This window comes from Cyprinus carpio, chromosome B6 (assembly GCF_018340385.1).
Source record: "Cyprinus carpio isolate SPL01 chromosome B6, ASM1834038v1, whole genome shotgun sequence".
Taxonomy (NCBI): domain Eukaryota; kingdom Metazoa; phylum Chordata; class Actinopteri; order Cypriniformes; family Cyprinidae; genus Cyprinus; species Cyprinus carpio.
This window is the reverse complement of record NC_056602.1, coordinates 20,318,581-20,334,183: the sequence shown is the minus strand read 5'-3', so window position 1 is coordinate 20,334,183 and position 15,603 is coordinate 20,318,581. Positions and strand designations below refer to the sequence as shown.

Below are 15,603 nucleotides of genomic sequence, written 5' to 3'. Positions count from 1 at the left end.
TTTCTCAAACTGTGCTACAGTTCAGACACAGAGGAAAGTCATTGTGTTGAAAGCTCAAGGTCTGCCTGAATAGACGCCTGGACATATCAGTGACCTGTGACCAATGACTAGTGACCGGTGCTTGTTTGATTTCCGTTCCTCACTGATGCCGAATCAAACAAGCTCTGTTGTGCCAGTGGTCAATACGAAGTACTTACTGTCAGTGCGTTAACACAGTCTGCAGAAACATATAATATGTTGTAGCAAGAGTGAGTGTCATACTGTTAAGGCAACACATCAGGAATATTTCTCTTTCTACCCCTGTTCAAGTTAGCCCTGACTCCAGCTCAAATATGGATGCTGGGCCGTAATGTACTGTCTCAGGGTGGGACTAATTTTACTAGTACTTTAGTCATTCTGCAAATATTTGCAGCTTAGAGAGAGAGATGGAGGTGGTCAAACATAAAAAAAAAAATAATATTCAATTATATATTAACTACATTTTTTGCTGTCAAAACAGTGGTTCGGAATTTTTAAAAAATAATAATAATAAATATATGTATGTATGTATTTATGTATATGTATATATGTATATGTATTTATGTATGTGTGTATATATATATATATATACATACATACAAACATAAATACACACACACACACACAGTACAGGTATATATATATAGTATGTGTGTGTGTGTGTACATAAAATTGTACTTCAGAGCAATAGCTAAAGGCTTTACCCTTTACCTCTGAATCAGAGATATATTAATCCGTAAAGAAACTTAACACACACAAAGCTTTCACACACTCTCCAGACATTACTGTACATTCCTCTTTGCCCCCTCTCTCCTCTCTTCCAGTGTGGGAAGAAAAATTAATCCATTGAAAAATGCATTTCGTAATACTGTATGTGAAAATGAGACCATTTCAAATAAAAAACTGCAGAGATTTAAATAGACATGGTCCGAAATTATATTCAAAATTCAAATTGCATTCAAAGTCAACTAGTTCAAATATTCTGTTTATACTGCGAATTACAATTGAATTCACTTCACTGTTGCAGTTTAGTAACCAAGGAGATCGCTTTTCGTCCCTGTTTTCTCTGTTCAGACATATTTTTAAAAAGAGAAATATTTGAATTTAACTTTTTTCCTTTTCTTTCTTTGTTTTAAAACTAAACTCCTTACCTGCCAATTCAGAGAATGAAACGGTGAAGCGGGCAAGATGATGATGACAACGATGATGATGATATTATAACATTAAAACAAAAATTAAAAAGTCAACAAAGAAATCCAGCGTATCTGAACAGGTTTGGCTGGCTCACGAGTGCCGCACACAGGCTGTGAAGCGGATGAAGAGGCTGAGACTTAAATGGAAGTTGTAGACTTCTTCTAGAAGATGGAGGGAGTGACCCACAGCAAACTCTGCACACATACAGAAGAGAGTGAAGTAACAGCCCTCCCTCTTTCCTCTTCTCTCAGACCCTGATACCTTGTAGAAGTGGACACTCATTAACAGTGGTAGTGTTTACGGCCTGCCCAACTTCCCCAAAATGCCTAAAGACACCCACCCCTTTTCAGACCAAAACAGTACACACAATGAAGAAATGATTGTTTCTTGCACACACACACACTCAAGTATTACTCACTAGCAAAGTACTATGACGTTATTGCTTAAAGCTTCTCCTACTTACAAGACCTGAAGGAATCTCACTGCCCTACTTTGCATCCGTCTTACTGACCAAGACTTGCTTTTACAACGAGCAGTCAAACAAAACAAAACGACTGGAGCAATCAAAGAGACTCTTTCATATGTCTTCTCTAAAATTCCAGAAGAGATTGCTGAGAGTTGTCACAAACTTTGCTCTGGAAGACTGTAATCAGTCAGATATTTCAATTTGAAAGTAAATATTTGTCATCAGATAATTCCATATCCAAATTATCTATGCAGTGCTCTTAACATTAACATTATAGCTCCATTAATGCACTGTATTTTGTCAGTTAAACACAATTTAAGAGAAACATCTGAGACAAAAGTTGACAATCAAAAGAATCAGTCCTGTAATGAGCAATAGTATTTTATATTTTATTCACCAGCATTACTAACTCAGTACTTCCACATTTTCTACAATCTGCATCCACAGAATTTAAAGTCTTCACAAGCATCAATTAAAAAAAAAAACACAGGTGTCAGCACTAATGAGGAGACACAACAAGCAGATTACTGGCAGAGGTCGAGGTCACAGGTCAGGTGTCAAATTAACCACGAAATTCAACGTCAGAGATCATATGACATGTTTTAAAGGAACTATTGAAGCAGAAAAGACATGAATTATCCAAGCTGATAGCATCTGAGCATCTTTTAACACATAGTTCTGCGTTGGACCTAAAATTACCCCCTTTCTTTTCATTTTGTATCACATTTCAGAATAAAATGCATGTGAAAGTGTCATTAAGCAGCCAGATGGAAAGCACGAAAGAGCTAAGTGATCATGGAGGTGATGTGGTGTATCACACGAGTTGGAAAAAGCGCTGTTGATCGCTGTGGGGAAGAGGAAAGAGTGAGAGACTTTCATGTGACTTCTAGTAGATTCTGGATTTTGGCCCAATGCACACAGTCTGAGGTCTTCACTCCTCTACACTCGGGTCTGGGGTTATGGCCAATATAACAACACAGGATTCACACATAAGCTGGATCATGCTGGTTAAAAGTTTGACACAATCATGTTGAGATCATGCTCAAGAGCTGCTGTCATTAAGGCAAATGGGGAACTTGGTCCTCATTTTAACAAGCACTGATGAAGCCACGATACTGATTAGTGGGAACTGATTTCAGAATAAGACAGACAACTTCAATCAGACAGCTGTTTGAATTAATTTATAATTTCTAAGCACTTCCTGCACATTCCTCAAAGAAAAAAAGCCTGGATGTGATGTAGTATCAGCTCTGTGTGATTTATACTGTTGTACATCAGAAATGGGAGAGACTGTGAAACCCACTGAAAGGCATAATTGGACTTTGCAAGGTCAAACAGAGTCGGATAATAACGAGGAAAGGAGACACAAAGAGGTAAAGATAAGGGTGCGTTATTCAGTATGTGGCCACTGAGATTCCATAAAACATCCAAGAGATCCAGCCATCAAAGGATCCCTGCTGTCTGAGATCTCCCACAGATCTCACATGCCCTCCTACAGTGATATCTGCGTATGCAACCCAACTGAATGAATTCAACTCTTCTTACATAACATTTCATTTCCTCAATCGACAGGAAAAGCAAGAAGGGTACAGGAACTCCTCAATTTTTAAGATTAATTAAAGCCGTATTTCATAACCAAATATACAGTGGGGTCCACTACTGAAAAATATTGTAAATATTGTATATATATATATATATATAGATAGATAGATATAGATATATATTGCATGTGTAGGTGATTTATTTTTCATTACAAATACAATGATAAGCATATCTATTCAAGTGAAAAGTTTAACTAAGTTTAATTAAGCCTGACTTTTGTTTTGGTTTTCTCAGGCTGTTTGAACGATTTATGAATGTACAGTAAAGTCAGACCTTGCTGCTGGATTCCTAAAGTAGTACAGTTTTACAGCTCTGGTTCATTTCTTCTGCCTGCCTGAAGCCAACCCGACATGAGTAGAGCACCTGACCCATTCCAGCATAATGCGCTCTGTGATTTCTGCTTGTGAAAGAAAGAAAAAAGCATTAAGACTGTGAAGAATGCTCCTGCTTTCTAAGCCATCATAAAACACTTTCCCCTCCTCTTTTCTCTCTGTCATGCACCCCTAATACCCTTTTATCTCCACAGCCTACGTCACACTTTGACGTAGACAGAGGATAGAGGAGGAGGGTTACGATGTGACCCTTGACCTCTGAGCTTACTACTGTGGCCCATTAACAACAAAGCCTGTGAACCAAAAGTAATATATGCGGAGCTCGATGGCTCAGCCGTCATTATGAGGATTTTATTAAACCGTTTAGGTTAGTGTTGAGAGGAATGTGTCTCAAGTCTGGAAATTCCACACAAGACTAAAGCCAAAGTAGACTGAGCCTAAACCTTGTTATCCTGAAACAATGACACATTGGGCATTTCTGTAAATGTAAATGTACAGTATATATGTATGTTTATTGTAAAATTAAAATTTGTTGTTTGAATTTGAAAATATAAGCTCTAAAATGACTTGCCTCATATATATATATATATATATATATATATATATATATATATATATATATATATATTTGCCTCTATATATATATATACCAGTATTGATACCAGAGCCAAGTAATTTCAGAGCTTATATTTTCAAATTCAAACAACAAATTTTAATTTTACAACAAACTGTTACCACTCTTTTCTATCAGACAGTTAAATATGGATTTTTATACAATACAGGCTATCATATTAAATAGCAGGCATAATCAAAACTACATATTGTTATTGCTTAAAATGTGATATTTACAGTTTGCCTTTGGGAATAAAAACACCAAAAGCTAACATACAGTCTGCAAAAAAAAAAAAAAAAAAAAAAAAAAAAAAAGGTATAAATATGTAATTTAGAAAAAATAAAGTAAAAAATAAATTTAAATAAATATACATATCTATCTATCCATCCATCCATTTCAAATATATCAATCGATATTTCGACCGATATATTGGAAACTGTACTGTTACGGCTAGTTTTTTTTATTATTATTATTATTATTATTATTATTATAAATCTGTATTTAATTTTTCCCAATTCAAACAAGCAATATGTACTCTATAAAAACACAAAAATATATAATTATATAAATTTAAAAGAAATTTAGGAAAACAGGTATCAAAACAAGAAAATAAAACTTACAAGAGAAATTTGGTTTAAATTTATTAACAGAAATTAACATTTATTTATAACATGGGAATGAGACCTCTCATAAACACATGGCACAATCAAATTATATACATTCCATCAGGAGAACAGTGCAGACACATAAAGGAAGAGGAGAGAATACGGTGACCGACAACCTAAAAACAACCCCTGACCGGGCTTCCACTGACCAAACAAGAAAACAAAATGTGCTCAAAGTTAAAAAGCCTCTTAAAGAAACACTGCTGTTTTCAAACAAAAAGGCAAAGCTACAATTCATAATACTACCTATTTAACACAAAATCAATCAGGAGTCTGTCAGGAGTCGTCTAACACAGTGCTAGGCTAAGCGGTCTGTCCTCTGTAATAAAACGTGAACACAATGTTTAACAAAGATGTGTAGTTTCTCCCATATTCCTGGTTCTCTTCACAACAAAGATAAAATCTCTATCTTGCTTTTCAGCAGCTTAATAGTGCTTTAAAGCTAATTGCACATAATGATATACACTTGTTTCTCTTCATTTAGTTGTATTTGTGTCTATGCACATATTAAGAAGTCAGGTTAAAACAGACATCTTCGGTTCAGTTTTCATTTAAACTTCTTTTTGTCAGCTTATTTTCAAGACTTTCTACACACTGTCTGTGTGTGTGTGTTTGTGAGATGGAGTTTAACCAGGGGTTAAGAGTTCAGTGGCCTGTCAGGTAATCCTGCGTGGAGTCGGAAGCAAAGGAGTCCGCATCCTCATTGTCAGAGTCGTCGCTGCTGTCATCTGCGGCCGGCTCTCCGCTCAAAGCAATTCGTGCGTAGTCATCCGTGTCAATGGACTTACAGAAGTGAATGGCGTATTTTAGTTTCTCCTCCAAGACTAGCTTACAGGAGTAGCGAGGCAGCTTGAGCAGGAAGAAGCAGGTGTAGGACTCTGGGAGGAAGTGGTCCGGGGGATTGTATTTGTCCAGCACCTGGTCAAATAGGAAAAATACTCTAAAAATTAGCATATTTATTTGTACATATAGAATTTATCTAACATTCATATACATATACATATACATATACACAGAATCATGTTTCTGCCATGGAATAAAAAAAGATAATTGAACCTTTTTATCTTTTATTTTTCAAAATTGTAATATATAAATATAAAATTGCAAAAATATGAACTCACAAATCTGAGAAAAAAAAAAGAATGGTGACAAACTCTAAATTGACTTTTCTTAGAATTTTGAGTTTACATCTCATAATTCTGTCATTTTTCCTCTGCATTCTGAGTTTACATCTTGCAATTCAATTCTTCTTTTAAAAAAAAAAAAACGTAATAGTGATCTCACAATTCTGATCTTTTTTCAAGATTTTATATCTTGCAATTCAGAGTTTATATTGCGCAATTCTGACAATTATGAGAAAAATACTCTATACTATATAAATGCAGAATTGCTCAATAAAACAAGTATAATTATGCAATTTAAAAAAAAATCAAATCAAATTTAAAATACATGATGTTCTTTTGAACTTTCTACTCAAATGTTTTACAGTTTCTGCAAAAGAAATATTTCATTTCTGATAATAATATGAAATGTTTCTTGATCTAAAAATCAGCATATTAGAATGGTTTCTGAAGGAGCATGTGACATTGAAGACAAACTACATTTTAAACTATTTTAAAACAAAAGTTACTTTTAAATTCGTATAATAATTCCCAACATTACTGCTTTATAGTTTTTTACTATATTTTTGATCAAATAAATGCAGCCATGGTGAGAATGGGAGTGCATATATACATATATATGCGGTTAAGTAGATTTAATTTAATTTTTGGGGAACGGTCCCTTTAAGTGACACTTTTCAGAGCCACAAGTTACCTGCACCACAAAGTCTCGTCCACGGAAGTCTGCGATGGTCCTGGGGAGGCGCGTTCGACCCCAGACGAACCTGAGGAAGAGCGAGCGTTCCGTGTTGGAGAAAGACTCCATCACCTCCCAGAACCACTGGATGAGTGGAGCAGTTGGTTCCACCCCCTTATATGTGGCCACTGATTTGAGCAGGTGCAGGGGGATGTCCGGACTGCCACACACCTAAACAACACAAACAAGTGATGTGGAGTCAAATAAGAATTCAGGATGACATTTGCTCAGTCTGCGTTTATGACACACTCACCATGGTCTCCAGCTCATAGCCAGTAAAGAGAGAGAGCAGAGGCACCGGTACCACACGTGCCATACCTTCCCTTACTGCAGACACCTGCTCATCGAACTCATGCAGCCTGGAGAAACAAAACAACAAATCCATTTGATGCACTTTTCATTCCAGAAAATTGGTTGGTAACATTTTTTTCAGGATATTATTCACACCTGTAATTTATTGCTAGCCGCACATATTCGCTGCGGTTCTCCAGGCTGATGTGGGAATGTTTGGAGCTGAGCTGGACTTCCTGTCCACAGGCACTGGGCACAGTGAAGGGCAGAGGCATAGCTTCAAACTCCTCTGCAGACGCCTCATTATCTCTGATATACATCAGACCGGGAATAAAGTCCTTGTCCACCTAACAAACACAAAAAAGGGTCAGATGTAAAATACTGTGAAAAGCAAGCAAGCAAATCTTTAATGTTGTTTAAAAATATTTATCATTTCAAATAAATGAATGAAAAAAAAAAGAAAAAAAAAGAAATGTTCCTTAAGCACCACATCATATTAGAATGATTTCTGAAGACTGGAGTAATGGCTTCTAAAAATCAAGCTTTGTCATCACAGGAATAAATTACATTTTAAAGTATTGTTATTTTAAATTGTAGTAGCATTTCCCAATATTTCTGGTTTTACTGATACTGATTTTTTTTTTCTTTTTTGATAAAATAAACAGCATTGATGAGCATACAAGACTTCATTAAAAAACATAAATACATAAATAAAACAAAACAAAACACAAGTAAGTAAGTATTATTAGTATTCTGAATGGCATATTTAAAAGTTTGCCACTTTCAGATTCGGGTACCAACAAATCTTCAAATTGCAGTATGATGATCTGAGTGATCTAGCAGGAGTATATTTTGCGGAGGAGACTGTCTCCATGACCTAGATTCATTCAACAAAAATGACTGCAGATAGTCTAAACCTGTGCAAATGACTACAGAAAAGGAATGAAAAGAATGTGTGGGTGTTCTTGAGTGCATCACGGTCAGTGTCTCACTGTTGTCTTGTGCTCAGTAATCTTTCTCTTTAACCTTTCTAATATCTCCAGGCAAAAGCAACGAACAACAGCTGCTCTGTGAGCAAGAGACGTCCTGCGCTGAGAAACGGCATCACTGCAGACGTCTCAGCAACACATGATCTCAGCGTGAATGCAGGAGACGCATACACTCACATTCATTTTTACACATCACACGTGCATTTGCACACACCCACCCACCCACTTCACTCTGCATCTCAAACAGCACATCTCAGAGATCAATAAAGGAAAAAAAATGGTATCTGAAAATGATATCTGAACAACTGCTGAGAAACGAGAAATGTCTTACTGTAGCACAAACATACCACATAGACTTAGAGAAAGCTGCTTACAGTACATATGCATTAGAGGCAGTAGGTTTTTGGCTGTCATCCATGTCAGCTGACCACCATTAAAGACAAATGTACAGAATGCATGTGCTCTGGTATGTACTCTAATTACTGTCTTTTGCATAAATTCAAAAGGGCTTGCTGTAAGCTCCAACTACAGACAGACTTACCATGTCATGTAATCAATGTAATGCTGAGGGGTATTCCAGAAAGCAGGGATAACTCTTGGTTGAATAATCTAAACCTTATTACTCATTGTTATCGGTTGCAAAATGTGGCTGGAAGTTCGTCCAGTCACTAAAAATGTAAATTAAAAAAGAAAAAGAAAGACTGATCAGTCTTTTCTTTTAGTTCAATCAATCTTTTCTTTTAATTTTTTTTTTATTTTATTTTTTAGCAGTTTTGTTTTCTTGTTTCGTTTTGATTTTTGGTTTGTCTAAGACTTTTTTGTATTGGTTTGATTTTTTGTGTTTCATTTTGGTTTAAGCATTTTTGTTTTGTTTTGATTTTTTGTTGGTCTTAGATTTACTGTTTTGGTTTGATTTTTTGTGTTTCGTTTTGGTTTTGTAAATCAATCAAATCAAAATAAAATAAATAAATAAAATCAAACCAAAATTCTAAACACAGAAAATTAAATAAAGACATTTTGGTTCCACATTTGTTTTAAAGTAAGATGTGTCACAAATAAATTTAAATTATTATATAACTATATACTGTAACAATGTACATTTTTGCTATGAAAGTTAAGCTCAGGTATGTAGTACCATGTGTCATCATGAGTAATGCTTTCTGAAATACCCCCTGAAGTGTTAATTGAAAACAAAACACCTAAAAAGCAGCAAAACAAACAAACATTTTTCTTTAACATTTGGGTTTTATTTTTGTGAACGTTTTAGTTTGTGATAAAAATCTTGGATTCAAACACACACACACACGGTCCTACCTCACTGAGATCAGCAATGGTCAGGTTCATGCCTGCCAGCTGTTTCCACACAGGTTCTGCCAGGTAGAGACTTAGAGGACTTCCTGTACGGATTGCTATGCCCAGGAGCACTCCTATACCCAATTAAAAGAAGACAGCATGGTAGATCAACAGATCTAATGGAAGGAAGGAAGTACTACAGCTGTACAATTTTAGACCGTTTCATCAAGCCTTGAAAGCATTTTCAGTGTGGGAAACACCAGCTGGGAGGAAGTGTACCTAGGAAACGGAACATGGTGATGTGCAGAGGGGACTTGGCAGCTGGGTTGAGCAGGAAGCAATCTCTATTCGCTCCTGATTCATCTCGGCCGTTAGGAGTGACGATGAGGAGAGGAGTGAGACCGTTCTGCAGTTCCTCACACATTTCTGCGATAGATTCACTGTATCCGCCACCACAGTCATCAACTGACTCGCCTAAAAACACACACGAAGGGGAAGAAACATGTTAAAGATACGACGATCCAATGGCATTTTTCTCTGTTTTTACCATCTTTCATCCTTCTCTAAATATAAACTCACCCACAAACTTGACCTTCCAGACCCGGTGTGGCAGCAGCAGACTGTCAGGGCTGAAAGAGCTCATCTTAGCACACATCTGCCCAAATACTGACTTGGTGCCATCCGGCCCTGCCAGTCCTCCTTTACTGCGGGAACGCTTGACCTGATCGAGAGAATGAGTGTAAGTTATTACAGGCTTCTCCATATACAGCATTTCTGCTCTGATGTATAAACACCATTGTTATGCTTTCCGGCTGTGAGACTTGCCAGATCAGTGTCAGGCTCAAGGGGCCCTATTAGAGGGCCACTGGTCCATGAATAAACATATTTGGGGGTAAATCTCATGAAGAACCTCATGATGAGCAAATCCACAAACAAATCAAACATTTATATGATGTTTAATGACCAAATCTCTTAAAATATTAAGATTTAGTGCTGCTAACTCCCTCAAAATTCGAACAAAAATAAAACGGATCATAATAATCATATGGTGTACATAGTACTTGCATGTCCATGCTGACAGAAAGGAGCAGGAAATGCAACAATAATTACATTGATTAGGAAAAGGGAGACCATTTTATGGAGGCCCTGCTAGCTATTTTTGCCCATTAAAAGTAATTGTTCATTTTGGATTCTGTTTACCACCCTAACGAACTCTCAAACCAAATGGGAAATGCAATGTGCAGTTTAAACAAGTGTACCTGTATCCTGTTGAGCTCCACCACTGGCCCATGCTGCCTGTCTCTAACCATAGTGGCTTGAACCACTTTACGGAAAGCTGCCTCCTAGAGATATTGAAAACAAATATTAATAAATATAATTAAGACTCGTAATATGTACAAAAAAAAATCAGTACATAAAAAAAGTACTATCCACAAAATATTTCTTACTTTGCCCTGCGAAATAAGGATTCCACGCAGTGTATCAAAGCCAACGGAGACGCCATGTCCAGTTTCACCCAGTCGTCCTTCTAGGTCAAACATTGGGATACAGGGGCAGAAGAGCTCAGAGATGTGGTGCAGGAGCAGTAATCTGTTCCTCAGCCCTATGATGGCGATCTCCTGCAGGTGGTTATATTCCATAGGAACCTACAGACAAACATTTAATTACTTAAACATGACATTAAACACAAAGTTCTTTGAGATTTTTTTGGTAGTCCCGTGTGATTCAGCTATATTTGGTGATACAGTACCTGAGCAGGCAGTTTTCCAGCATTGGTAGGTTTACTAGTGGACCAGGCAAGTGTGTGTGCTGAGCCACAAGCCACACGGTTGATCTTCTTGCCCTGCAGTGCCGCCACCAGCCTGGGCCTCTGAATAGCATTGGTGGTCCCGTCACCGAGCTGACCCTCATCATTGTCACCCCATGTGTACACTTCACCTGTGTGTTTAAATTCATGTCTTTAGCAAAAACTCTAAATACAAATAGGTATAGACTATGCCAGACAAAAGAAAACCAGATATCTATTTTATATAAACATGCTACATGATGACCTACCATCCTCTGTGCAGCATACACAGTGAAGAGAACCAGTTGCTATGGCTATGACCTTCTTGCCTTGCAAACCCTGGACCTGCCGGGGTCTGCGAACATGATCATCCGAGCCATGTCCCAGTCTGTGGTAGTCGCCTTTCCCCCTAAAACAATCACAAACGTAAAATTTCTACGTCTTCTCACTAAATAAAACATCAGTTTATATACCACTGCATTGTGGGATTGATTACCAGGTGTAAACTGCTCCAGACTTGGTAAGAGCCACAGAGAACTGAGAGCCACATTCCACTTTCACAACACCCAATCCAGTTAATGAGTCAATCTAAGCAGAGAAAGAGAATGAGATATGAAGATTCATACAGGAGTCACTAACCAGAAAGCCTTTGATTCTTAAGTAACTAGACTAGCAGTCCTACCTTCATAGGCACTTTACATCCATCACTTCCTCCTCTTCCCAGTTTGCCATAGTCTCCATCCCCCCATGACCACACCATGTCATCATCAGTCAGACACAGGGTCTGGGCATCCCCACTGCCACATGCAACGTCTATCACCCGGTGACCCTGCAGTGCCTCCACCTATAAACATGCACAGGTAATTCATAGAATATACAGTGTTAGAGAGTAGAGGTGCTACAAACTAAACCAAACTTGCCAGCCATTAAAAAAAAAAAAAAAAAAAAAAAAACAGTACCAAAAAAAAACTATTTATTTTAAAATAATTCAAGTATAATGTTATTAAATTATTATTATTATTGCTGTTCCCACACCATATTCAATGAATTTCCATAAATTTCCAGTTGCTTAATAAAAATATTTCTGTCATGACAACTCTCGGAGTGATCTGCATGGTAATATACATGGCAATGTAAATGTATTTGGTCTTGGCGGAATAGATCTGCTACGCTGCTGCAGCAGAGCAAGTACGAGACTTCCACAACACATCCACAACATGCTGCTGTTAGCATGTAAGAAAACATTTCTCCTGCACATATAACATGAATAACCCCCGTAGCATACATGATCACCCTGTAGCAGATCTATACAGGTGGAGCATTTCTGAAGTGCGTTGCTACTGCTAAAGAAAACTGCCAAATATTTGAATGTTGAGCAGCGAGCTCATTGGCCACTGATACAGGAGAGAACCAATCAGCTGTGCCATGTAATAATGTTGTCCTTATGTCATTGAGTTAGATCCATTGTACTGCGCCATTTAGAGTTTCATGCCAGATAAATATGCATAACGTAATGAACGCACCAGTTTTGGTTTAAGCTGGTCCTCACTGTCCCCATGACCCAGGCGACCATAACGACCTTTCCCCCATGTGTAGAGCTCTCCACTGGCTGTAATGCAGGCGCTATGGGCCCCACCGGCCGCAATGTCCACCACTTCCACCCCTCTGAGAGACTCGATCACACGTGGACGGTCACATGGGCTGGGAAAAAGACAACACTACCAGTCACACATACTGTACCTCTTAGTATAAGCTGCTAAACCAAATCAGTGATAGTCTGGCGCACATATTGGAGTGGGTAATGATTTTGCTTTTTTTAAGGAACTACATGAAGTTCTGTGGTACTATCCAGTCATGGGATCAGGCAGTAATATGATGATATTCTGACTAGAGCCCAACCGATATATCGGTTTGCCGATATTATCGGTTGATATGAGCCTGACGCAGATATATCAGTATCGGCAAATATGCAGCCTATATGAACTTATATAACGCAGAATATATAACACACATGAAATGCTTCTAAATGGTGTAATTACTTAGTTTGTCCAGCAGAGCATGTTCCATTGTTTGCTACTGGAGACTCAGGTCATTGTAGAGATGCGCGGATGAGCTCAAACTTCACTCGAGTCCACTACTTCAAATAAATTATCCGCATGCCACCCACAGCACCTATATTTGATTGTCACATTACAATGATTTTGACTTTTGCATGATGATATAATGAATGGATGGTTCATTTTTAACGGCAGATTCAGTGACGTTAGAGCTGATCTGTGCATCACTGCACGTGTCTGCGTCGCATACGGATCCATGTCCACCGGAGCTGATCGTGGCCACTGAATTAATCCTTGTGATTATACCGGCCATGCTGGGGCCCAGAACTCATGCTTATCACAACGGTCAAATAAAATTTCCTAACTGGGTGTCTACACCAGATGCTAGTGGTGCGGCCTGCAAGGCGCGGCAAAATACAATAGAACCCATTATAATCAATGAAGCGGTCTACACTGGATGCAACGCGATGCAACACAACAAATCACAACAGTAAACTGATGCCTAGTTCTATTTACGATATACTGATACAAAGTTCAAATGATTTTCAATGGTCGCTTTGTCTCATCCATTGTAAACATGGTGTGTCACCATAGTTTGTCAGTACAGTCAGTAACGTAGCAGATTGAAAAGTTAGTATCTTTCTGTAGTCCAATAGACGGCAGTGCAGTGGTGGCTTGAGTCTTTTGAATGGTAATTTAATGCTACTTTGTCACCTAGTTGGTGAGACTCAGTACTATAAATTAAATAATCAATGTCCCCGTCTTTTACTCTCACAATGAGCTTATCATACTCGTTTGCTATATTAGTAGGGCCCTAATTTTTTTTACTCCCTAATATCGGTATCGGGCCCAAAAACCCATATCGGTCGGGCTCTAATTTGACATATCCCATAGTACAGTATTCAGAATTTACATGGTACTCAAAAGCTGTGAAAATGGGAAACTGCTAACTACTGAAAGTTAAGTATGTAGAAGGTCACTACATGAGATGAACCAAAGGTGCCCATGTGAAAGGACAAGAGTAGTAACCACAGTATGGGTCTTACCTTCTGTTTCCATGTCCCAGTTTTCCATCTTCAGCCTCTCCCCAGGAGTACAGTTCTCCTTCAGAGGAGAGAGCCAAGCAGTGCTTCCCGCCAGAGTTCACAGCCACCTTCCGGATGAAAACATGCTGGATTGACTCCAGCAGGGTCGGAGTGGAGACGGACTCTGTGCCTCCTATTCCCAGTCGACCACCGGCACCATATCCTGTAGCATACAGCTGAGGACAGCAAAGACAAGTCACTAAGGACATTATTCAGCTCACATAAGATATAAGAACAACTGCTGAATATACAGCATAGGTCTGTACTAAATATAAAAAATATATATATCAGCTGGGCATTGAAAAAAAAAAATTCAAATGATATTTGATGATTTTAAAGGAACCTTTGCTGGCTTTAAACATTTTTAAAATGTGAAAAGCCTTACTTTCCCATCAGCGGTTACGGCGAACAGGGTCTGCTCTCCACCGATCAGCTGAACAGGTCGCAGTGTGGCTAGAGCTTCTGTTGGTGTGGGAACCTTGACCTTTGCTCCTTCAATACCACCTAGCTGACCCCGGTGATTGTGCCCCCAGCCGTAGATGGTCCCACTGCCGCCCGCTGAAAGAGTCCAATCATCTGGTCGTCTAGTGAACAGAAAACATGAAGAAATTGTGAAATTGAACAAAAACAGTTATAATAGAATTCCATCTATTTAAAATGTTACATAAAGAGCACCATGTCATTTTTGGTTTTGTTTCACTAGCTAAAACACACTGGTCTCAGATTTGTTTAGTTGATTTACCTGTTCATCCACTGAACTAACTGCTCATCCTGCTCCCTCTTAAACAGGTCATGACTCTCATGGAGTGTGTTCATGTTCTCATGGTCTGCCATGAGCTCACGGATTTTCTTTGCCACCTAGTGGAAAAAATGCACAGAACATAAATATAACAGCTCTCCGTTAAGTAAGAGATTCTCTAATTTCTCACCAATATTAGAAATCCCTACCTCATCCAGGAAAGGGCGGGGCAAAGGAGTCCTCTTGTCCAGAGCCACTAACACTCTGGATGCGGTACAATAGCGGCGGAACCAAGCCCATTTGTGTGTCTCAGCACAGCATGGAAGAGTGTCCAACTCCAGATCACATGCAAGTGCCACCAACACCTACACAAGACAAGAAAAATATATTTTTGGAAAATTCATGTGGCATATCTTATTATGCCCATCTGTTAGGAAGACAAACATACCTTGAAGAAAGGACTGTGGAGCAGCTGCTTGCCACCTCTGACTGTGGGTTCCTCATACTCATACTGTCTCTGTAAAGCCTCGGGAAGTCCTTTCACCAGAGCGGCTAGTGCACTTCCTGTAAAACTCTACACAACATTCAACACAAGTTATGTTAATTATGTAATAAA

General features: G+C 38.4%; 2 protein-coding genes across 5 annotated transcripts in view; both read right to left on the bottom strand.

Moving 5' to 3' along the window:
- LOC109101966 (P protein-like) overlaps nt 1–2,143 on the bottom strand; it is an 85,949-nt gene extending 83,806 nt beyond the window's left edge. Inside the window, exons 1-2 of one of the 4 annotated variants that reach the window (XM_042726135.1) lie at nt 2,076–2,143; nt 1,170–1,406 (exon numbers count right to left, since the gene is read on the bottom strand). The gene's annotated coding sequence lies outside the window, so the exon portion shown is untranslated. The other 3 variants (XM_042726134.1, XM_042726137.1, XM_042726136.1) reach the window with 3 other exon arrangements.
- Nucleotides 2,144–4,850: 2,707 nt separating this feature from the next.
- Nucleotides 4,851–15,603, bottom strand: part of LOC109091039 (E3 ubiquitin-protein ligase HERC2-like) — a 57,148-nt gene continuing 46,395 nt past the window's right edge. The window contains exons 76-94 of the mRNA XM_042726133.1: nt 15,436–15,561; nt 15,197–15,352; nt 14,991–15,106; nt 14,634–14,832; nt 14,210–14,424; nt 12,630–12,807; nt 11,789–11,950; nt 11,603–11,694; nt 11,376–11,515; nt 11,071–11,258; nt 10,769–10,966; nt 10,580–10,663; nt 9,900–10,041; nt 9,600–9,794; nt 9,342–9,454; nt 7,195–7,385; nt 7,001–7,106; nt 6,706–6,918; nt 4,851–5,808 (exon numbers count right to left, since the gene is read on the bottom strand). Of these exons, the coding sequence (XP_042582067.1) occupies nt 5,536–5,808; nt 6,706–6,918; nt 7,001–7,106; nt 7,195–7,385; nt 9,342–9,454; nt 9,600–9,794; nt 9,900–10,041; nt 10,580–10,663; nt 10,769–10,966; nt 11,071–11,258; nt 11,376–11,515; nt 11,603–11,694; nt 11,789–11,950; nt 12,630–12,807; nt 14,210–14,424; nt 14,634–14,832; nt 14,991–15,106; nt 15,197–15,352; nt 15,436–15,561 (3,087 nt within the window). The 3' untranslated portion in view covers nt 4,851–5,535. The remainder of the gene's footprint in view (nt 5,809–6,705; nt 6,919–7,000; nt 7,107–7,194; nt 7,386–9,341; nt 9,455–9,599; nt 9,795–9,899; nt 10,042–10,579; nt 10,664–10,768; nt 10,967–11,070; nt 11,259–11,375; nt 11,516–11,602; nt 11,695–11,788; nt 11,951–12,629; nt 12,808–14,209; nt 14,425–14,633; nt 14,833–14,990; nt 15,107–15,196; nt 15,353–15,435; nt 15,562–15,603) is intronic.